The following is a 22,720-nucleotide window of genomic DNA, read 5'->3' as shown; positions in this document are numbered from 1 at the left end:
GAAGCAAGTTGGAGATTTTTGCAGTGTATCTCTGGACAACCTGTGCACAGGATAACCTCCCGTCCACCTCTCTCTCTGTTTCTCCTACCCCCGGGCCTGGCCAGCCCAGGTAGCATGTTTGTGAGTATGAAAGTGGGTCACGGTTTGAGCACTAATGCTTCTTCCTTCCTTTGAGTGACGTGAAAGCAGTTCCCGCACTCACCACTGTTTTTTATTATTTTATAATGAAGCTTTAAAATTTAGTGATATGGTGTGTTCTCTTCATCTCCACCCCTACGATCCTGTGGTCTTAGCCTGATCAGCTGAGGCACAAGTAGATTGGTAACGGAAATCTGTCACAGTTTTGGTGGAGAATTGTGCGTGGGGGGGGGGGGGGAGACAGGAGCGCCGCAGAGTGCACACCAGCTCTCTGTTTTGCCCTTGACATTTCACGTTAGTTTGCCTAGCACTGGTGGTATTTTATGTTGAGGATTGCATAATTAAAGGTGAGCCCCACTCTCAGTCGTAGTATGCTTGAGAACCAGAGAGGTTTAGCATTCCTCTCTCCACCCTGGTCTACGGGGAAAGGGTGCAGGTGGGTGCAGGGTGGGTCTCCTCTTATTGCCCCGTCGTAGCAGGACTGGGCAATAAGAGGAGTTGGGGAAAAGGGAAGAGATGTGTACCTGACAGCTAGAAAAAATTGAACAGTTAAAACACCAATTGGCTGTGCGTTCTGTCCAGGTGGCAAGCCTTACGGGGGAGGATTCGGGTAGCCCTTGTGAGTGAGAATGTTTAAGGAGAGAGACCAGGAGGGTTGAGGGCTGGTTGAGGAGCCTACCCACCTTGCTAAATTGGTAGTGGAACAAAGCCTGTGCCCAGGGAAAGGGATGGTGCAGCAAGGAAAAAAGGATCGGGCCCAGACAAGCAGACAGGCAGGCAGAGGGAAAAAAAATGGAAAACTGGTTGGAAGCCCTGAGGGGCATGGTGGAAGGACTAAGGGAAAGCAGTAAATATAGGCATGGGAAATTTAAACCCCTAGAACAATAATTTGAATGGTAAAAATCTGAGTTGATAGAGTATCGTTTTGGGAGAATAAGCAAGTGATTTAAGGAACGAGAGTGAAAAGTTAACTCTGTAGTTGTTGGAGGGAATTATCAGTTGGATTTTGTAAAAACGCTAAAAAGAAAATAATTCTTGGTTTCTTTGCAGCCATTCTGAAGGAAAAATTTTAGTCAGATTAGCTAAAAGAACATAAGGGGTGTCTGTTGGAATTTAACCGCCCAAAATGTATAAAGGGGATGTTAAGGACAAGAACATGTGCAGTGTATATGGTAGAAGGGGTGAAAGGAATGTAAATACACAATGCTACTTAATTAAAATCCTATTAGGCTCCAAGGGGCTACAATAGGTGGTGTTTCCTTTTCAGATCGCTGTGTGTTTTGAAAGCAGGAGTTATAAGTAAAAGGCAATCAGAACTCTGGTAAAAGTTAACTGTGTCCCTTTTAAGTAAAAGTTTTAATCTGTGACTGGCTCTGGATCCAAAAGCAAGCCAGAAACATCTGTGTTAATGCAAAGTACTTAACTGATAAAGATAAAAGCCACTGAAACCTGGCCTGCCTATGAAACAAACACAGAAAATATGGGGGTAATTCCTGTGTTTTGCCTGCAATCTGCAAGGGTATTTGTATAAGAAAGTAATATTTTAAGCAATGACTGATTGCCCCAGAAGGGGTAGAAATATGTTCTTTCGTTTTTCAGCCCTCTTGAGATCCTGACAGGGCACCCAATGTGACTTCTGGCAGTTTTTCAGAAAATCAGAGAAAGCTGATGCCAGCTAAAGAGCAATCCAACATACCATGCATTTACTGGCACAATAGACGTGTTTTGTGTTCTATGTCCTTGTGGTGTTTTGTCTTGTGGAAAGGTATCTGGCCAATTTAAGTTTGTCTCCGCACAGATCTTAGCCAGTTTATTTTTCAGGATCCCATTCTGATGTTCCACTATCCCAGCAGACTGCGTGTGGTGGGGACAATGGGGTTGTGTTGGATCTGCAAGGCTGCACATAATTCTTTTATATCTCCAGTAAAATGAGTTGATACCAACAGGTATGTCAAACCTTGGTATAAAATCCTTAAGCAAAATTTTCACAACAGTCTTGGCATCTGCCCTTCTGTAAGGGAAGGCCTCAACCTAGTTTGAAAATACATCAACTAAAATAACACATACTCATAATTACAACATTTAGACATTTGAATAAAATCAATCTGAATATTTACAAAAGGTCCCCAGGGAGGGGGATGCACTGACTGCCTAACTTTAACAGCCTTACCAACATTGTGCTGCTGGCAGCTCGTACATTGTTGGCAGTAGTGCTGGGCCACAGAGGAAAAATCCAGTGCAAACTAGTCTCATTTAACTACAGCAATCATCCCCCCTTTGCTCGTGTACCTTCACTGACCCTCGCCCAGATGGATATTCATTTAATGGATGACACTGCTTAATTATTGTTAGGCTCTAATGAAATGCGTTAGGTCTCTTTATACACAGGTGAAAGAAGCACTACCCAAGGATCTTGAGTAACCCTGCCACTAATTGGAAGCAGGAGACTGGGTCTACATAAAGGTTCATCAGCTAAAGACGGCCCTGACCCTGCACTTGAAAGGCCCTTGCCAAATCCTGTTAACTACCAACACCGCTGTGAAATGCCAAGGACTGATTGCCTGGACCCATGCTTCTCACTGCAAAAAGGCCCCTCCACCTCGAGATGACTCTCCGACTGATGATCGGTCTCTCTCTCCTTCTGGTGCTGCTGTTCCTTCTGGACAGCAGGAGAAAAGGACAAGGTGAAGTGCTAGTAACCTCTCCCATGTCCACTGACAGAACTACCATGCATTAGGATTTCACTAGAACCAAATCATTACAGGGTGATGTGCTAGTAACCTCTCCCCTGCATAATGCTAAACCACAACTGTTCCAAGAGAGAAGGAACACTTGCTCTGCTGAAACCACCGAGGTCCAGGAATTCCTGATGACAAAGGACATTAACAATTGGCCCTGGTGGAGGAAACAGAGTATTGTGTATTGGCAGGGAGGGAACTGCGAGGACCATTCTTGGGAATTTGGAGTTGAGTGGTGGTTTGGATTTTTTTCCCAGGGTCTGGGCTTTGTGCTTATGGACAAGTACCATCAGAACGTACTGCCCTCCCTAAATGGCTTCCTGATGACAAATACTAAAGATGCCTTGCTGCCACGAACATTAGCCCCACCATCCCCTCCACCTTTGCCACCACCCCTGTAATTTACCCAAATACAGACAATACTGTATATTCTAATGAAACCCAATGGCCAAGACTTTCATATCTTAGTAATTTACTGAAATTTTGTTCAGAAAATGTATTTTTTAAAGTTCAGAATAAGTCATATGAGCGAATAATTGAGTGGAAAACAAATGGGTTGGTGATGATAGAAATATATATCACTACAAATGAGCCCCAAGAATTGGAAATTGAGATTAATGGATTCTATAGTGAGGTAGATATGACGGCCGTTCCTGGAGTCTGCAGTATGTTAGATGAAAGAGGCCCTTACTGTTATTTGGTCACCCAATTAGTGAATAATCAAATGTACACCCAAAGAGTCTGTTCTGCCACTGGAAATTTTACCTGCATTGAAATAATCCCAGTAACTAATAATTTAACCTGCACCATATTGCAGTATACCCCTTCCTATGCTATTAATGCTAATGCCTCTTGGAAATAAATGAAAGTGTTAAGCCAACAGATGTGGTATGGTACTTCATCAAAGAGAGATGTGTTAGGCTATTGATGGACTGTGATTAATACTACACTAGGGACTATAAAGTTCCTGCTGCCTGTATCCAGTTTTCAGGTCACCTTTACATATCCTAATTGCTCGAAAGGGGCTGCCATTAAGGTAGCACAGCAAAAGGCCTGGGTTTCCTCTAGAAAGAAGAGGGACTTGGCTGGACACCTATGGGATGGTGCTAATAGTGCAGCTGCAATTTGGAATATTTATAAGGCCAACAACATGAAGAAACATTAGGACAGTTGGAAAAAGCCACAGGTCTTATTACTGGAGCACAGTTAACCGAGGTACAGGCTGGAGTTGATGAATTACGTGTTATCTCTGCCCTTAGTTCAGTGGCCCAGAAACTTCTGACGATGGTATTAAATATCACTGAGGCGGCGAAGGCATTACAGTGGGATCCAGCTTGTTCAGAAATTCAGGATTTCCTGAATGACCAGCTCATGGCCATTCAGAGTGATCTTGTGCATCAGCCTTGGCCCACTTCCCTTACAGATACTTCAGGAGTATCATCTGATCTGTGGCTATGGAGACATACTTGAAGATTTTCTGGGTGGAAGTGCAGATGTTCACAGTGCTCCTTCCAAGCATATGGACCAATTGGAGGGATGTAGGCTCCCACATACCGAATCCTGCCACTTCTATGGGGGGGATGGATGTGGGATTGGATAATTCACCGAGACATTTGGGAAATTAAACTACCTGGTATGCCTGATTTATAGTCAGTGCTCCTAGAATAACACCTGACATTTGGATAGGGAGTCAATAGACACTCTGGCCTTCAGAACCCACACAGCTTCAGTGTGTATGAAAACTGAAACCAGGGGAAGTTGTCACTGTTCATTATGTTTGTAGGGAGGGTATGGGACAAGGAACTTCCTGACAGGACAGTTGCTTTTCCAAGCTGACGACAGCTGTATATTAAGCCCACCACTTTGCAAGACATACATTTTAATCTCACCACTGCTGCAGGCAAACATTATTTATGGGCCTGTGGATAGAATCCTACAATCAGCCCTTAGGTTTCAGATATCTTTTAATTGGACTGCCCTTAGTACCTGACTGGTTCCAAAATTTGCTTTCACTCCTACCAGAGGTCTGAGAAATCTCTGAATTACAAGGTCAAATTCATATGCTTCAAAATATATATCAAATTGAAAAGTATGCCTTTCATACAGCCTATAGAGTGTCTATGTATTGTGTTTTGTGACTAAGGCTATAACAACCCCATCATATTACAAAGGGAATGTTAATGCTTTCATGGTTGTTCTGTTTAGGATTAGGTTAGTTGATGTTATAAAGGATGTAAAAACACCACCTTTTATGTTCATACTAACCATGCATTGTCGTTGCATCCAACCAAAACCCATGAGGCTGAACCATTTGATCTAGAATCAGCAATATAAGGTTTGATGAAAATGGAGGTTTAAGACTGATAGTTGTGCTGGAAGCACAGAAGGGGGGAGTGTGGAAGTGGAAAAAGGGAACTTGAATGCAGACATCTTAGGAATAGAGCAAGAGTCAGGCTAACTAACTCTAATAATGCCAGACTTTGAAGCATAGCCTGGGCGAGTGGGAAAACTGTAAGAGATGCTGTTTTGAGCTTGTGTCAGATAAGAATGGAATGCAGACTAGGAGGAACTCCTTAGAAGAGACAGAGCTCAGGAAGGAATATGTATTAAAATAAAGACAGGGCTGTTGGTTATTGTATGCAACAAAAGGTAAACAGTTAGGGCAAGCATTTATATCTGGCAGCAACCTGCCTAGGAAAGGGGAATCCCTGTTTGTGCACTCTCCCCTTTGCAACTGCTTGAGAATAAAACGGTCTCTGACTTGTTGCAAACAACCTAAGAGTGAAGACTTTTTCTTCCACAAGGGCATCCCTACAAATCTCAGCCACACATTATATTAAAACCAAAACTAGAGAGATTTAAAATCCAGACTTTTCTCCATTCCAAAGCCAGTAGAATTTTTAATAGCCTGTCTATGTAACAGGTGCTAAGAACCCCAATATTGGTGAGACATAACCCAGAAGCCATGCTACTTATCTGACCTTTTGCATACACCACTAGTGACTAAAACAGGAACTTGGACAAGGCCACCTCTACTGAAGAATCAGATATAGAATTCCTCCAAAGGGGTCAGGGCTTTTCAATTTCTCATCAATAGCTTTAGACTTACTCCTTTAACTTTGTTCTATGCAAACCTAAAAGACACACAAAGAGCTGAGCAACACCTACGTATAGATGTAATTAAATGAAAGCTTAACTTAGCCTTTGATAATAGGAAAAAACCATATACTTGAGGTGGGGGATGGTTCTTGTTTTAGCCTCTCACTCCCAGACCCCTACAAAATTTCAAATGGAGGTGTGGACTCCTTTGGGAATTCAGTATGTCACCTAGTCTAGAAGTTAGACTGAAAACCGAGTATAGAGTTCAACTATTAGTGTTTAAGATGTTCAGCTCAGCATTTGACACAGCATGAGAAGGGTATTAAACTTGTAGGCTTCTATAAAGATGAACACTGAATTGTGAACTGTAGATGGGGACAGTCACATACTTTTGACTCATCAGAAAAAACAGCCTTCTCTAGCATCTGAAACTTTATTTCCATAAGTCACTTTTCACAGATCCCTTATGTCACTCTACAGACCACATGTTGAAAACCACTGTTTTCCTAGCTTAAGAAAACTGCTTTTGTTGAAGTTTTGGCCTTTTGTCTGAGATCAACCTTGAAGTTTACTACAGCAAAGGCTGGGTATGTTTAGAGAAATAATTAAGTTACTTTAGTCTTTACACTGCATGAAACAAAAATTAGTCTCCAAAGTTGTTTTTGCTTGGACCACTCCTTTCCTCACCCCAATTTTAAGTTAATCTTCAACCAGTTTTCCCTCAGTTGATTTTTAAACTTGTAAGAAAAAAAAAAAAAGTCTTGTGCCAAGAGCAATACATACATTTGAATTATAGCTAGAGTAGGAATTTAGATATTTCTTCTACTTCAATCAGATTTTGATTTGGCTATTTTGTCACAGTGGTAGTAAGAATGACACCTCACTTAAAATAAGTGTGATCATTTACAATCAACTCTAGACACTAGAATGGAATAAAGATGACTTTTGGAGCAAGTCTTGATCTCCCTTTTGCAATTTTAGAGCTGTTTATCAAAGGCAGTCTGAAACAGTCAGCACCTGTCAGCCAAATATGGATGCTAGATGGAGAGATATTTTTTAATCACACAAATTTTAGCCCTATGACCATATGAATGCTAGACTAGCTTTGTCTGCCAGTTGAAACCCAGTCACTAGTGTCTCTTGCTGCTCTTTGAGCTTGCTGGAGACTCAAGTTTAGAAAAATTGCATATTGGTTTCTCTACCAGGGATCTATATTTTCCTCATAGCAGCTTTCTGTTCCCTCCTAGACAGGAGCAGAATACCACTGCCAGCAAACAGACACCTGTTAAGCTGGTCTCACTCCAAGGTGAACATAACTCTTTAGGCTGACCAAAACCAAATCCTTTATTCCCACAGCTGTATAAATGTGTTCCAAGTATGTGTGTCCAACACAACTTTAAAAAGAAACATGCCATTAACAAACTAGATCAGTTCACTCATGTGTAGACTCCTTGGTGTTTGGCTTATAGTTACACAAGACCAGTCACAGTAAAAGACATTTGAGTATTAATTAGCATAATATTAAGCCATTTCAGCTTGTGCATGTACATGTTGCACTTCTGGAAGAAAAATGCAGAGCAGTTTTCAGTATTACACTGGAAGCTAGGTCACATCACTTAAATGGCATCGATATCTATGTCATCATCTTTCTTGTTTACAGGCTTCACAGTTTCAACTTTAGGTACACTGGCAGTCTTGGAATACACCACCTAGTGAGACAAGATATTTAGTGTTTAAGGACATCCATTGACAATCTTCCATAATGATGTTGACACCCTCCATCTACTTAATGAAGTAAGTTCAGCTAAGGTATAAGATGTGTACACAGCCTGTATGAGGCAATTCATTTTAGGGAGACTGCAGTCTCCTTGTGGCGTAACAGCATATCTGAAGCCATAGTCAGAACACTGTCAGGAATCCTCTTCTAAAAGCTATTCCCAATTGTTCGGTTCTACCAGTCACCACACCCCCATTACTCAAAAGGTAGTTAAGTTTGTCTTACTGACGTAGGGAGAAATGCTAAATGCGACTTGCAAAGAACTTAAGAACTGTCCTGTTATTTTACCAGCTCACAAGACATTTTACCTTGTTTCTGCAATGGTGCACCATATATTAACAGCGGTTTGCATCCTCAGCAGAGGCTAGACAATTTGCTCTTTAAATTTAGCCTTCATTACTTGTACTAGAAGTCCTTATTTTAAAAGGCTGACACTATGAGCATCCTGTGTTGCCCACAAGGTAACCATCTAGACCTTGAAAGCTTAAAATGGAAAAGACTACTCATTGTCCTAGCTGGTGAAGTTTTTATCCTGTCTTTATTAGGGGAAGACAGGAGCCTGTGGAGGAATCCAAGGGTGTACAGAGGGAAAGGATGATTATGTGGACTGGGGAACTCCCCCACAAATAGTGGAGTTTTAGCCATATGCCTCAGAGGAAAAGCTAGTCTTAGGCCACACCTAGGCATGCAGGCCCAGGAAGAATGAGCGGGGGAGAAGAGAAGAACAATGGATGGACACACAAACCAATCTTCTTACCTCAATATTTTCATCTTCATCCTCTTCTTCGTTACCAGAGGACTCTTCCTCAGCTTCCTTCAGCCATTTGATAAAGGGTTCTGCTTTGATGCGGATTTCTTTAGCAAGCTCTTTTGAGACATACTTCTTAGAGGCCTACAAGAAAGGAAGAGTGTTTTAAAAACCTCTAGTGCAGAAGCTGCTATGAGAACTAAAAAAAGTTACATATTAGCCAGAGGAGTGATACGGGTCCTATAAAGGACTTCTCAGGAACTCAAAGCCAAGCCCAACCACCTTGAACAAAACACCCCACAAAAACCACCACCTTAATCAGTCTACACTTTCCAGGAGACATGCACTGTTCAACACTATATGAAAAGACCACATCGCACCATGCTTCCCCCCCCTCCCCCCCCCCCGGCAAACCTCAGAAACTGTGATATAGTACCGTGTCCACCTAATAGTGAAACTATCAAGTACCTTTTCTGCCCAGCTAAGGATGACCTCTTCTTCCAGAAGATCAGCATCATACATTTCCTTCAGGATATGTGGAATTTTAGAAATAAGCTGAGATTGATGCATGGCTACCACACACTCCAAGCCATGAAGAAGGTATCTCTGAGCTTTCTTGTTGTTGTGGCAGAACTGTAATAAAGCCATACAATTGTCAATATTAGTTTCTTTGTGGGCAGGTAAGACGCTGGTCTTCTAAGTTTAAGCCTTCTGTACAATATACTTCAGCCAAGGTCAGGGTGCTGTAACCTGAGCCCTGCTGCCCAGGGTGGCAGGGCTTGGAGATCATCCCCGAACCCCACTAAGTCTATCAGCCTTGGCAACCACATTAAAAACAGGGTCACAACCCCTTTGGGGTCTTAACGCAGTTTGAGAACCACTGGTTTGCAGAGTTTAGGGACAAGAGAATGAGTTCTCTGTTGTACACTTTTGTTCTACCACAGTTTTCAGAACTTCATCTAAGTAGTTGCTGCTCCTAAAAGCCACTAAAGTGTCAGACTTTATATACAGAGGCCAGTAAAACTGTTGGAGATTAAAAAGCTTACACGTAGGAAATGGCGTCTATATCTCTTTATCTGTTCTCGAATCTTCTCATCAAAGAGGACTTCAGTCAAAACTAGAGGGCCCATAGCCTTTACATCCAGTCTCTCCGCTTCTGCTACAATATCTTTGTCAGAAGTCTCAATGACACCTTCTTCCTTCTTTTTCTGCAGGTGAAAAATTAGTCACAACTCAGATACTAACAAGCCTGTACTTCTACTCACTCTCTCCTCCCCCCACCAGGTTACAGTTAGAAAGCTACACCACCTTAGAACAGGTTTCAGAATAGCAGCCATGTTAGTCTGTATCTGCAAAAAGAAAGGAGTACTTGTGGCACCTTAGACTAAAATTTATTTGAGCATGCATCCGATAAGCTTTCGTGAGCTACAGCTCACTTCACTGGATGCATGCTCAAATACATTTGTTGGTTCTAAGGTGAAAAAAGGAGTACTTGGGGCACCTTAGACTGTTTACTATAATGACATCAAGTATTGTTTTGAGCTACTGTTTCTTTAGAAGAGGAACTGCAGTTTTACCTTAACAAAGTCAAATAATATGTTGACTCGCTCTTCTACTGTTCTTTCTAGGTCATCACTAAGTGTGAGGTTCTTTGCATGATCACTGATTTCATCCATTCTGCGCCTCTGGGCTTCTTCAGTTGTGTCTTCACCCCAGTCATCGTCATCATCCTCCTGAAGAAGAGCATTCACACAGTTAATGAGCTCTTAAGGGCAAGTGATGCTCTGCTTATGGGCATATTAAATACTAATGCCATTCCAAGGTATTCTACTGTGAATCTGTACTTTTGATGTGTGTGGGGGATGGGGAGTACTCAAATTCATAGGGATGCCTTATGAATAACTTACAGTGAGGGGCAACCCTATGGCGCTATAGCAGTTAGCTACAGAAAAGGCTAATACTGAGCTTAGTATTTTAGTCGTATTTCCAGCTTGCCCCCACCCCACAGAAAGTAGGTCTAGTGGTGGACTAATTCCATTAACCACTTCATGGATTAAACTGCAGAGCTGGGGATGGGATATGAGGCTCCCTCCCACCCCCAACAGTTTAAGGAGATCCAAGCAAACAGGAAGGAAGAAGTGCTTCAGTATCATGGGATGGTAAGGACCTACCATCACTAAAGCCAGCATAAATGGCTTGGGCTACCTATACAGCTCATTTTCAGTGCAGCTCTGAAAGGGAACCACCACCATTTCAGAAAGCAGTTATAAGTGGAAGTGTTACCTGACACTAATTTTGAAATCTAATTTATAAGCCAACCTCACTGTTCTTTACAAGTCTCTGGAAAGTCTACTTACCACTGCACGTGGAGCATCAAGTTCGTCTGGTGGCGGTGGCAATGGTGTCTCATTGCTAGACACAGAGCCATTCTCTTTATCCTTGCCTTTTCTGTTCTTCTTTTCCTTTTCTTTCTTCCCTGTACTAGCGTCACTGTTCTCTGGAAATAAATAGACTTGATACTTTAATTTGTTTCCAAGTAGGAACAAGACCTCCACTTAGTGAGACAATTTGTCAGCACTATTTCAAGCGTATCAGATTCCTACAGAACCTAGTTTGAAGTTTTAGTTTAATTCAGTATTCCAAGGCTCCTTTTCATAGTGCCACCTCTCCTCAATGTGAAGGTTGTGCCACCACTGCAGACCCCACATAACATGGGATGAAGTCAGTCTTAAGACAAATAAAGCAACATCCCTTGTGTCCAACAAGGCTGGAAGCCAAAAGCCACAATTTGACAGATATTGGAGACCTAGTTTAAGGTTTACACATTAAGTACTATTCCTCCTCCCCCGTTCCCTGTTTTAAATATCAGAGCCATGATTTGGTGAAGTGTGCATATCACATCTACAATGTCTCTAGTGGATGGGCCTGGTGAGAGTTTAAGGCCAGAAGGGATCACAATGCTCCTCTTGTCCAACATCCTCCATAGCATAGGCCAACAGTTCTCAACCTTTCCAGGTTACTGTACCCTTTTCAGGAGGCAGATTTGTCTTATGTACCCCAGGTTTCATCCCACTTAAAGTACTTTACAAGAAAGCGTCACAACACATTACTGAAAATTACAATTTCCAGGTTGAGAAACATTGATAGCAACTATACTAGTCATTGTATGTATGACATTTTAGAGCACCATATAATGGCTTTTTGCAAGTGCTTTCTTCCAATGGAGCCTGTTATAAAATTAGGCAAACTATCTAGATGAGCTGATGTACCTTCTGGAAGGTACCCCCCAGAGATTCATATGCCTGGTTGAGAACCACTGGTATGGGCCACAGAATTTCACCTAGTAAATCCTGAACTAGAGTCACTACCTCACAGTTGACTAAATCCAAGCTTGATTTAAATACCTGAAATAGCGGACTTGAGGTCATTGGTAAGCTAATTCAGTAGTTTGTCACCCTCTGTTGAGGGCAGCTTTTCAAGCTTTGTTTCCAGCCATTAGTCTAGTTATGCTTTTGTCTGCTTAGCAAGAGCTCTATCAGATGTCTCCGTAACTGGCTGGCCATGGCCAACCAGTTATGGCCTCAAAATTACTATAGTAAGTCACCAGTTTCGAAGTTGCAGAAGCAGTTAGCTCAAACTTATTGAGATATGAATGTACATATTAAGTCATAAAACTTGAGTCAAGCCACTTTCACAGATTAGAAATAGCCCAAGACCCCTATACCCATTACTAATCTTATTAGCAGAAACAGTGATGTTTTCTTGGTTCTTTGCATCCTCAGAATGCTGAAATCCAAGCTGCAGTTCTCACTTAAAGGGGAGACTGAGCCATACTTTGTTTTTAGTGCTCTCTGTAAGACTTCCAGAGGAGAGGGGGAAAAAAAAGCTTAATTTCGGAAGGTGTGACATGGAGACATTCTGCCATCATGTAAGGGTTCTGGTACTAAGCACTACAGCCCTGTGTAGGGCATTTACAAGCAGCAGTTAGCATGCAGAGCTAAAAATTACTCATTTTGACTTTGCCTCCCATCAATCTATCAAGCTGGTGCCTGCAAGATTAACCTACAATTGTTCTCCAGGAGATGTACCTCAGTGTGCTGTTTATAAGCATTGGGAGGGACTGAGAAGCAGTCTGGCCCACAAAGTTGGCTAGTGTGTGGTAACACAAATATTACTTTCCTGATCTGCAAGTTCAAATAGGTTGTTAGAGTCTATATAACACATGACCTCATTTAGTAGAGACCACTGGAATAGATTAGACTTTTTTTTATTATAGCAAGCTTAAATTGAGACAGGCAACCGGATATCTGCCACAGAGTGTTGCTTGCATAGAGTAGCCAGTTAAGTCCTTCTCAGTGAAGGACAAAAAGTAACTTGCCTGTAACTCCACCCAACCTCATATCCCACTGCCTAACCCCTCCAACATAGAGGTAGAAGTTGGAGCCTATTTCAGCTACAAGGATGTTTTAGCATGTGGATTGCTTCCTTTATGAGAGTCAAAAATATGCAACACTTACCAGGTGGGTTTTTGAGAATGAATGTGCAGAGTTTGTGGTTTGTGTCAAGCATGCCTCGATAGCCACAGGCTTTGCAAGAGTTACCTATAGTTTGTTTCTTGGGATTGACATGCTGCCAAAGGGAAAGTCAAAATTAAAACCTTATTTCCAACTCTGATATTACTTCTTTATGCCACAACTTAAACATCCAAAGAGGCCAATATTGAGATTTCAGATAAACTTTTCATGTCAAGCTGTTTATCATAGCTTGTATAAGGAAGTTATGCTAACTTTTACATAACAGATTATTCTTTAAATTTCTCAATCCTGAAGTTTTAGGGTTTGATACTGGAAACATTTCCAGACCAACACTTCAGAAGTTGAATTATATTACAATGAAGTTTCACCTACACACTAGCATCAGCATGAAATTGACTTGAAGTAGTCAATCTTGCATGCATTAGCACTTGTGTGCCCATTAATATCTAAGAATAAGACAGTCGTGTGTGTTTTTAATACCAGAAAAGCCTGTTTAGTTATAGGAAAAAGTTAAGCACGCTCACCAGATCAGTTTCAGGATTCTCACACTCAGGACAGAGAACAAATTTTTTAATGAATCCATCCAACATGTCTTGCAGCTTATTCGCCTCATGAGATCCATTGACAATGTAACGGTCATTCTTAACATCAAACTGGGTCTGTGCCCCCAGCTCACAACCAAAAAATTTGGTGGGATCTTTCAAAAGACAGAAATTGGCACATTAAAAGCCTGCCAATAAGATACTGACAGCCAGGCCTAGCCTGTATACTAGTGCTCATCTCTCAAATATAATTCACTAACAATGCTTGGCAGTACTCTCAACTAATAGGTCATGTCTCTTATGGTTCTTAGAAAGACATGACCCAGTACAGCTAAGAGACAAGTTCAACCCAAGTAGTGTTTTGCCCTAGAAATAATATATTTCCCTTTATTAAACTTTAAGGCCCATGGAGCCTGTGTCAGTGCTGCACTAGTTTCATATGCATATTTTACCTCTAAAGAAGTGCCGCCCCCTGCTTTCACCATATGATGTTATCCAAGCAGTCCTTAGGGACCAAAAGAGCCATGAGGGAATTTCATGTTACTTTAAGAGTTACTTACACGTTGGAGGCCGATTAAGCGCCTTTGCAACGTCAACCATGTTGACTATAACTGTCTTTATTCCATTTCCTTTGCCCTCAACCTAGAGGAAAAAAAAATCAAATTCACACCATTAGGTATACATGTGAAGGTCAATGCCACACCACTGTCTAAGTCATTTAAGAAATGCTCACAAAGTTAAACAAACACTGCTTAAAGCAGTATCATTTATGGAAGAGGGGTAGTGTGGTATAGTGGATAAAGCAGTGGACCAGAACACAGGAAACCGGGATTCTATTCCTGACTCTGTCACTGGCCTGCTGAGTGACCTTGGGCAAGTCACTTAATTTTGCCTTGGTCTCCTCTCTCTCAAAATGCTTTACAAGAGACATACTGATGAAAAGCTCTATATAAATAGTGCTTATATTCTGATTACCAGAGTTTACGAAGAGTTACCTTTGCAATCAGACGGGGCATTTTGTAGCGATAGAACTGATCCGAAACACTGCGGTTGACATTGACAGACATTTTGTCTTATTAGTAGCTTTATCAATAAGATGAAGAGATCTTTGATTGCAGCTTTTTGGTATCTTCTGTCTGGAGAAGACGGGATGACATAAACGACTGCAAGAGTTCTCGGTCTCTGACATGAAAAAGTTTTCGCCACTGAGGCTGTAAGGTTCTTGCTTGTATGCTATGTTCCCCCAATACAGGTACCAATGGCTGCGCAACAGCTCTGCAAGTGTTTAAAAAAAAAGTTCAGCCTAAAACTTTTCATGAAGTATATTCATGCTGAAAGACACTGTTTAATAGTTACTGGATCTGAAATTTTAGTTATGTTCTCTAAGTCTTATTTCTGCTGGACATAAAAGCATTTCCTATGCATGATGTAGTCTCAGTTTGTATCATTACAGCAGCAGTTCCTCAGCTGTAGATTGTCAACATCTGCTGTCCTGTAGAATGCCGATTTGTGTTATAGTACAAGTTTCCCCCATTTTCGCCTACTAGAGCACACAGACACAGCTAAAGAATGAGTTTTCCATGTAAAAGGTTACCAGAGAAATGTTATATTATGAGATGGACGGGAATGAGCAGCAGAGCCCCTTTGGCTTTTGCTAGGCTCAAAGTCAGTCTGAGACCCTGGGCTTTGTAACCACAGGTGCACTTTATTCTCAGGCTTGTTTCCACCACATACAAATTACCATTCACCCTCTGCAGGCAGGTGGGAGGGGAGAACTACCTCCCTGCTTCTATTCCCTGCCATTTTCCTTTCCTTCTGCTTTCCCCTGAGGTTTTTATGGAGCCCCAGGCTAATTAGGTAGCAGCTGTCTGTCTCCCCAATTAGGGCCAGGTTACCTCCAGCCCACTCTAATTTGTTCCCCTAATGAGTGGGCATGACAGAGGGCTGAATCTGCAATCCTTTGCACAGTACCCTGTCACGGGTCACAGAACAGCCTTGCTATTGAGAGTCACATGGGGTGAAAGTTTGACTGCTCTGGAAGGAGGAGGCAAGGAAAAAACAGCCCTCAAATCCTTGGTTATGGTGTAACTGAATAGACTCATTTTAAAGTGAAGTGTGGGGCTTATTTGTATTTAGTCACCCAGAATGCTGTGAAATACCAAACTTCAACATGAATAAGCAGTGTTTATAGTAATACAGAAGTGACAGTATAGTTTGCTAAAGTGTTGTGGTTTGCCAACAGCTTGCTTTTCTCCTGGACTTAAGCGGCTAAACTAACCAGTGCTTCCTTCCACTCATAAGTGTAGCAGCCCCATCTTGTTTCTATAGAAACTTCCTTCTGCACCTTTGATTCAGCATAGTACCACCAAAACATCCACCTCCCCACCCCCAAATATTTAAGATGTTTTGCATTTCTAGGCTTCCTACTTCTGTGGTACATAGATGTACATTAACTTACACAATGCTTCCCTGATTTCTCAGAAGCACCTTACTATTGCATCATTTCTGCTACACATTTACAATTCAGTTTCTAAGCTGTACTGTGATTAAATATTGACTGACCATTTAGGTAAATGCCACATTTGAGACAAGTTTATTCTTGCCAGTTCTTTAGAATGGCTGTACATGCTACCACACCTCTACTTCAAGTGGAGGTGTTTAGGTAACTTATTTTGATAGAAATGTACAAAATACTTCAATCTATAACAGCAATAAAACACAAGAATGTATTTTTCAATACTGAACAACACACTGTTTCCCCAACATTTAGTCAGTAGCAGTAACTGGAAGCAATTTACAGTTGCTGACCAAAAAAAAGCAGCTATGTGTGAACCCTGAGGTGTAGCAGGGGACAGATCAAAGGTATTAGCTCAGGGGTTCTCAAACTGGGGGTCAGAACCCCTCAGAGGGTCACAAGATTGTTACATGGGGGGGGGGGGATCATGAGCTGTCAGCCTCCACCCCAAACCCCGCTTTGCCTCCAGTATTTATAATGCTTCTAAATGTGTTTAATTTATTGGGGGGGGGGGGGGTGTCACATTCAGAGGCTTGCTGTGTGAAAGGGGTCACCAGGACAAAAGTTTGAGAACCCCTGTATTAGCTTGTTTTGACATAAATAATGCTCCCTTTGTTTCTCTACCTTTGTTTTCCTCAGAGAGTTAGGGAGATGTGGGCAGTTAGGTGTTCACTTTCCAATATAACAAGCAGCTCTTCTCCCCTGGGATGCCTGTAAAATCCCTGGAGTGAAAACCAACTAATATCTTTACAAGTCCTTTGTATTGTAAATTGCAAGGATCAGCTTACACTACTTGATCTACAGGACCTGATCGATAGCACTCAGGCTTAGTTTTGCCCCAGAGCAGCTAGAAAGAGCCCTTTATCAAGGGGAAAAAAAATAAAAAGCCACCACACAAACACACATCAGACGTGGCAGTGCTTTCCACAGCAAGTCTAAAAGCAGCCATCATGTGGCCTACACACGGGGCTGCAGAGGAACGGAAGAACCAGGTACCTCAGGGGAAGGAAGACAGAAGTGTGGCCTCATCCACATCGCTGCTTTTGTCTGCTGGCGACCGAAGCCCCCACCCACCTCCCGACACCGCCCCCGAGTCCGTCGCGCTGAGCGAGCAGCCAGCCTCCCTCCCGCCGAACCGCCCCACTCCGCTCTGGGATGACTCATAAATGCAGCGATTAAGCACTGAGTCAGCCTTTCACAGAACGGGGGGAGGGGGGCACCCCCTCCAATTGCGCATGCGGGGGCCTCCGCGGCTTCTCAGGCAGCCCCCCCCCCACAACTCGCCCCTCCCGATGTAACCCCTGGAATGCAGCCCCCCCCCCGCGCTGCGGATTTCTAACTGCGCCACACAGCTTCCCCTCCACCCCCCATCACGAGGCGCAGCCCCAGCCGTCGCCATTTTGCCTCGTCGCACGGGGACCACCCGACTGGGATAGCCAGCGCCGTCTGTTCCCCCCGCACGGGAGTACCTCAGCCACTCCCGTCGAGGCTGCACGGACCCCAGTCAGCCGCCCCCACCCCGGGTACCCCGGCCCGTGGACCCTCCCCCACGTCCCCAGAGGCGCTCTCCTCACATCGCGCCTCGCCACCCCCTTGGCAGCCACTCACCGTTTTCGTCCAATAAAGACATAAACCCAACGCTGCTCGCCCCGGGCTGCGACGAAGCCGAGTGTGTAAGGAGAACGGGGCCGAGGGGCGCTTATATCCGGCGGAGGGAAGGCGGGCGCCGCAGCCGCCGGGTCCGAGCGTCCTGGGGCGGGCGGAATCAGCAGCAGCGGCGGCGCCAGTCAATCTGTGGGGGAGATACAATCAGGGCACCGTTAACGGCGGCACCTGGGAAGGGAAAGGGGCGGGCGCAACTGAAGCCGAAGGGGGCGGTTGCCGGTTGCCCCTGCGATGGGCACCGCGTACTCACCTCTAGAATGTTCTCGCTCCAACTGAGCGACGCCACGGCTGGGATCAATCAGCCAGCGGCGGGCCGCGCCTCCCTCGCCCCACCATTAGCTCGCCGCTCGCCATCCGCCTATGTTATTGGCTGCCGCTCCAGTCAATCAATCCCCCCTCCCCCCAGCACCCTAAAGGACATCGCGTCTATAGTGGCCAAAGCTCGCGAGAAGTAGAGCAAGGGGGTAAGGACGGGAGAGAAAAGAATGAGTCATTGAAACAGCCGGGCCGGGTTGTGCGTCGAGTGGGGGAGGAGCAGGGTGGCTGGCCTCTTTGGCCCCTGGTGTGGCCGAGGGCACAGAAATGGTGCTGGTCACCGCCATATACGTACTAGAGGGCTGTCCCCTTCCTTGCTTCTGTAGGCTGCGCTACTGCACCCGCCAGGGGCTCCTTTCATCCCCCTAAGTCCTGTGTGCTCGCCTCTAATACCTCTCCCTGCAATCCCTGCCCCAGCCCTTATGCCAAGGGCTCTGTGCCCCGCCCATTCCTTTGCCTGCCCCCCGCGGCAAGAGCTCCTTGTGCCCCCTCTCCCATGCCTCCTATTCTCCTTTCCCTATGATGACAGAGGCTCTGTGTCTCCCCCCCCCATCCGCCTCTTTGCCAAATGCCAGGGCACTATGGCCCACCTTCCCTCTAATGCCAAGGGCTCTCCTCTCCTTCCCCATACCAACCTCATTCTCTCCCTGTGCCAGGGATTCCCATGTGCCCCCTGTTCCTCTGCCCTCCTTTTCCCCCTACCCCTTTTTGTCTGGGAGATAAATCAGACTGTTAACATTTTAAACTATTGCGATGATGAACACAGTTGCTGTTGTTATGCTGGAAGGTGTTGATGGCTGCTGTCAACCAGTTCTCTGATCTCTAGAAAGTTACAAAGGTGAATACAACGAGGAGTCCATGTGGCACCTTAGAGACTAACAAATTTATTTGGGCATAAGCTTCCTTGGGCTAGCACCCAATTCATCAGATGCATAAGATGAAGTGGCTTCTAGCCCATGAAAGCTTATGCCCAAATAAATTTCTTAGTCCATAAGGTGCCACAAGGACTCCTCATTGTTTTTGCTGATACAGACTAACATGGCAACCACTCTGAAACCTGTCACAAATGTGAATGAAACTGCTGGGTTTGCTAATCATACAGAAGGAGCTCTGCATGTCCCCCTTTCCAGTTTTCCTCAAAATCAATAGGATTTTGGCCATTGATGCCTATAACATTCCCTGACATTTTGGAATTGTTTGAATGCAGTGTCCAAAAGTTATTGCATTCCATACCGACAGAGAAATGTTATCAAGTTCAATGTCAGGCCTCATTTTGCTCAGCCAATAAGGAATCCATCTAGAGTGGGGTTTAAAATGCTAACCCCCAAAACAGGCACACAGCCTCCTACCTTTGCCGCTCCCCAAGAAGGAGACATGAACACCCAGTTCTCCCTGTCACACACATAGTTATTTTCCTTTTTGCTGCCAATTCATTCTGATAGGAATGTGGCACTGAGCAGGGCCCGACCCCACAAAAGGGCATGAATTTCCAATTCTCCCTGCCACATATACAGTCTCCATTACCACTAACTTTCCTCCTTACTTGACAAACTATTAGAGCTGTCTTCAGGGTACGGGGTCTTGATTTTGATAAAAGCAAAGCCCAGGAAAAGATACAACCCCTGTTTCTTGCAGACAGTTACTATTCCTGTCACCAATACTGCTAGCTCTCTTCCTGACTGGACAGAGGCATTGAATGGGTCCAGCTTTAGGAGTTGGGGGCTCATTTTAAAAAATATTAGTCTTGTAAAGGGCATGAAATTCTACCCATTTTCCCATCCTCCACTCCCTCTAACCAAGTATCTCAATTGCTATCTGCTACTACTAATGCCATGTTCTCTTCCACTCCTCCTAAATGGCACCAAGCAGGGCCAGCATTAGGATTTTTGAAGGCTCCTAATAAAGTAGGAATTTAATATTTTTGTTATTGTATAATACAAATAATGTTAAAGCAGAAAGTCATTAAATGGGCATTTCTGAGATATTATCATGGCAATTAAATATACAAATCACTTTTCTGTCTTACTGTTCTCTGCTTCCTTATAAATGCAACTCAGACAACAGCAGAAGAAACCTCAGTCCTTGTCATTTGGCATGTTTTAATGATAATATTGTACAGTATTTTGAGGGCTGTCTAGAGGAGCAGAGGAAAATAGGCTGGAGTGGACCACTTCAAAAATAAAATGATTAATAACAATAGCTAATAAAATACTTACAAAATTAGGTTTCCAAGCCATCTTTAAATTAGGCCATCACTGGTACCAAGTTGTCACAGACAGAGGACTCTTGTTAGACCTTTTGTGACTCTGGAATGCTCTTTTTGGTCTGGCAGAAAAAAGAACAACAGTCAAACGCAAAGGTGGCTTATAAATGTGATTTTCCTAGAAGACACAAAGGAAAAGTCAGGCCATTATTAAGGACATGATCAGTGACACATTACAATGAAAAACAGGTTATTTCAGCAGCAGCAGAGCTGGAGTACAGTTACCAGAGAATGAGTGTGTGTTTTTCTCAGTGCTTAGTGCTGCGTTCTAACAAGATCCTCCTACATCATGGCTGCTGCCCTAGTTATACAAGTTCTCAGTCTACTGAATAGCAAGTGTTCAGGGCAGGACACTGGCCTATAAGCTGTGTATTCAGGCCTATGTTGAGCTCTGACTGAATTAGGGAGAGGTACAATAAATCCTGAGGGAAATTTTAAATGTCTCTTTGAAATGTGCACAATAAAATCATTCCCCACAAGAGGGAGAGGTTTTAAAAACTGCCTTAAAATGTAAACCCCAAACAAGGAAACGTATCTCCAAAATATGTCAGACTTGGCAATTATCAGGAGGAAAAAAATAATCAGAATGTGGGATGCAAGAAAAGTACAACAGGAAACTTCTCTGCTGTGACACTATGCGTGGACCTATAACTTTCTCAATGCCTCCTTTCTGTGACTTTCCTTTCATGGTACAACACATCTGAGGTTAATAAATTACAGTACTAAAAATGTGCTGCTGCCAACACCACTTCATGGTATGGCAAAGGAGCAACAGAGACCTTGAATTTGCAGCATTTTGACATAATGAATGACGCTAGTGAGGTCTGATTTCATGGTCTTGAGATGCAGATTAGATCTATATTTTATAGTATAAAAAGTGACATAATTAATTTAATAGGTCTGTTTTAAAATGTTAGTCCTAATGCATATTGCAGGAATTAATCCAATATGGGTGATGTCAGAGGACATTATTGTTAGCAATCTTTATACAAAATATACAAAAATTGTGGATTCTTTGCTATTTGGTGGAGCCTAGTTTTTCATTTCATCTGATCAAAACAATCTTTTTAAATTTGATTTTAGATCTCAAGTACTTTTACTGACTGAAAGTCATTTTAATTTTGTACACTTAGAAACTACGGGCTCTGAAAAGACAGAAATCACCTTTCCCCTTCTCTAAAGTCATGTCTTAATGAGTCACAGAGTTCATAGTTCAAATTGCTGGTGAAATCTTCAAAGTACAGGCCACTTGTGAGCTTTGCATTTCACTGCTATAGACTAAACAATTTATAACTATACTCCACGTTTGTTGTTAAGACATTATTAACCCAGCTGCCTGGGTTTCTTTTTTATTTAATGGTGATTTAATTACTGACAGTAGGAAATTGTCAGCAATGAATCATTTCCCTAGAGTAAGCGTTCCCTTATAGCAGAACTGCTTTATGATGGTTCAGTTCAGCTTTGAATAATTCAAATTTGTTTTGTTGTCTGATCAGGTTTTGTCAAAGAATCCATCTCCTCCCCCTCCCAAAAAGTGAATACCTGCTACATATGACACAGCTAATTTTTAAAAAACAAGAATTTAATTGATATTTATATTAAGATCCAAACCCACAAAAGCATGGAAATTCTAATAATCTGAAATGGCTATAAAGTGGGATATCCATTGTTAGGCCATGTCTATACTGCAACTTTTAAGCAAGTTTGTAATCAGTTAGTAACATAGTTGGCGCTAACAATGCCACATGATTAGTAGTCAGTTATAACCAATCATGGCTGTGAAAAGCATTTTGACCATGCCAGAGTGTTAAGCTTCACACTTTTCAGAGTAGCAGCCATGTTAGTCTGTATCCGCAAAAAGAAAAGGAGTACTTGTGGCACCTTAGAGACTAACAAATTTATTCACACTGTCTTCCTGTGACTGGTTTGGTGACTGTTTTTTGCACTGTGGGCAGGATTCCTAACTATGCTGGTATAACTGGTTTGGTCAGTCTGCCTTCTTCCCAGCTCTCTGTGCTGTAGGGCATCCCAGAGTGCATTGCCTTGTGTGTGGTTTTGCCTGCATATCCTCTGGGCACTCTGTTCCTCTGATAGCTGTTCAGATTTTCCCAGAATGCACTGACGCAAACATGTTGGGGAGTGTGGCAGTAGATGCGCAAATATGGCTGATTCATGCTTGTGTTGTGAGAAAAATTACTGTGTGGACACAGCTGAGCTTTGTCTGTAGTAATCAGGTCAGCTGAGAGGGTCACTATTCTCCTTCACACCTTGGCAATAGGATAGCTTAATTATGTAGGTGTCAGGTCTGAATATGTAAACTCTTGGGAAGCACAAGTCCAGCTTCCAGCTGGGTTAACACAGTCTTGAAAATCATGCAGTTTACTG

The 22,720-nt window shown here is 43.1% G+C and overlaps 1 protein-coding gene and 1 non-coding gene across 3 annotated transcripts; both read right to left on the bottom strand.

Annotated features, from left to right (window-relative positions):
- Positions 1 to 6,716: 6,716 nt before the first annotated feature.
- EIF5 (eukaryotic translation initiation factor 5) lies at positions 6,717 to 18,145 on the bottom strand. Of its 2 annotated transcripts, XM_074956295.1 has the most exons (12): positions 18,008 to 18,145; positions 17,701 to 17,884; positions 14,573 to 14,852; positions 14,138 to 14,219; positions 13,560 to 13,732; positions 13,018 to 13,129; positions 10,858 to 10,997; positions 10,078 to 10,233; positions 9,547 to 9,708; positions 8,969 to 9,133; positions 8,510 to 8,644; positions 6,717 to 7,684 (listed from the first exon to the last, which is right to left on the bottom strand). In XM_074956295.1, the coding sequence occupies exons 3-12, from the start codon at positions 14,642 to 14,644 to the stop codon at positions 7,592 to 7,594; spliced, it is 1,290 nt and encodes a 429-aa protein (XP_074812396.1). In that variant the 5' UTR covers positions 14,645 to 14,852; positions 17,701 to 17,884; positions 18,008 to 18,145; the 3' UTR covers positions 6,717 to 7,591. The 2 variants fall into 2 exon arrangements, with proteins under 2 accessions (XP_074812396.1, XP_074812397.1); XM_074956296.1 differs by lacking the exon at positions 18,008 to 18,145 and having other exon boundaries at positions 17,701 to 17,900.
- On the bottom strand, positions 12,701 to 12,826 carry LOC141990270 (small nucleolar RNA SNORA28). The gene has a single exon (XR_012640138.1). It is a non-coding gene; the product is annotated as a small nucleolar RNA SNORA28 (small nucleolar RNA).
- Positions 18,146 to 22,720: the final 4,575 nt, after the last annotated feature.

Source organism: Natator depressus, chromosome 6 (assembly GCF_965152275.1).
Source record: "Natator depressus isolate rNatDep1 chromosome 6, rNatDep2.hap1, whole genome shotgun sequence".
Classification (NCBI taxonomy): Eukaryota; Metazoa; Chordata; order Testudines; family Cheloniidae; genus Natator; species Natator depressus.
The sequence above is the reverse complement of the archived record's forward strand: the minus strand, read 5'-3'. Positions and strand labels throughout refer to the sequence as shown.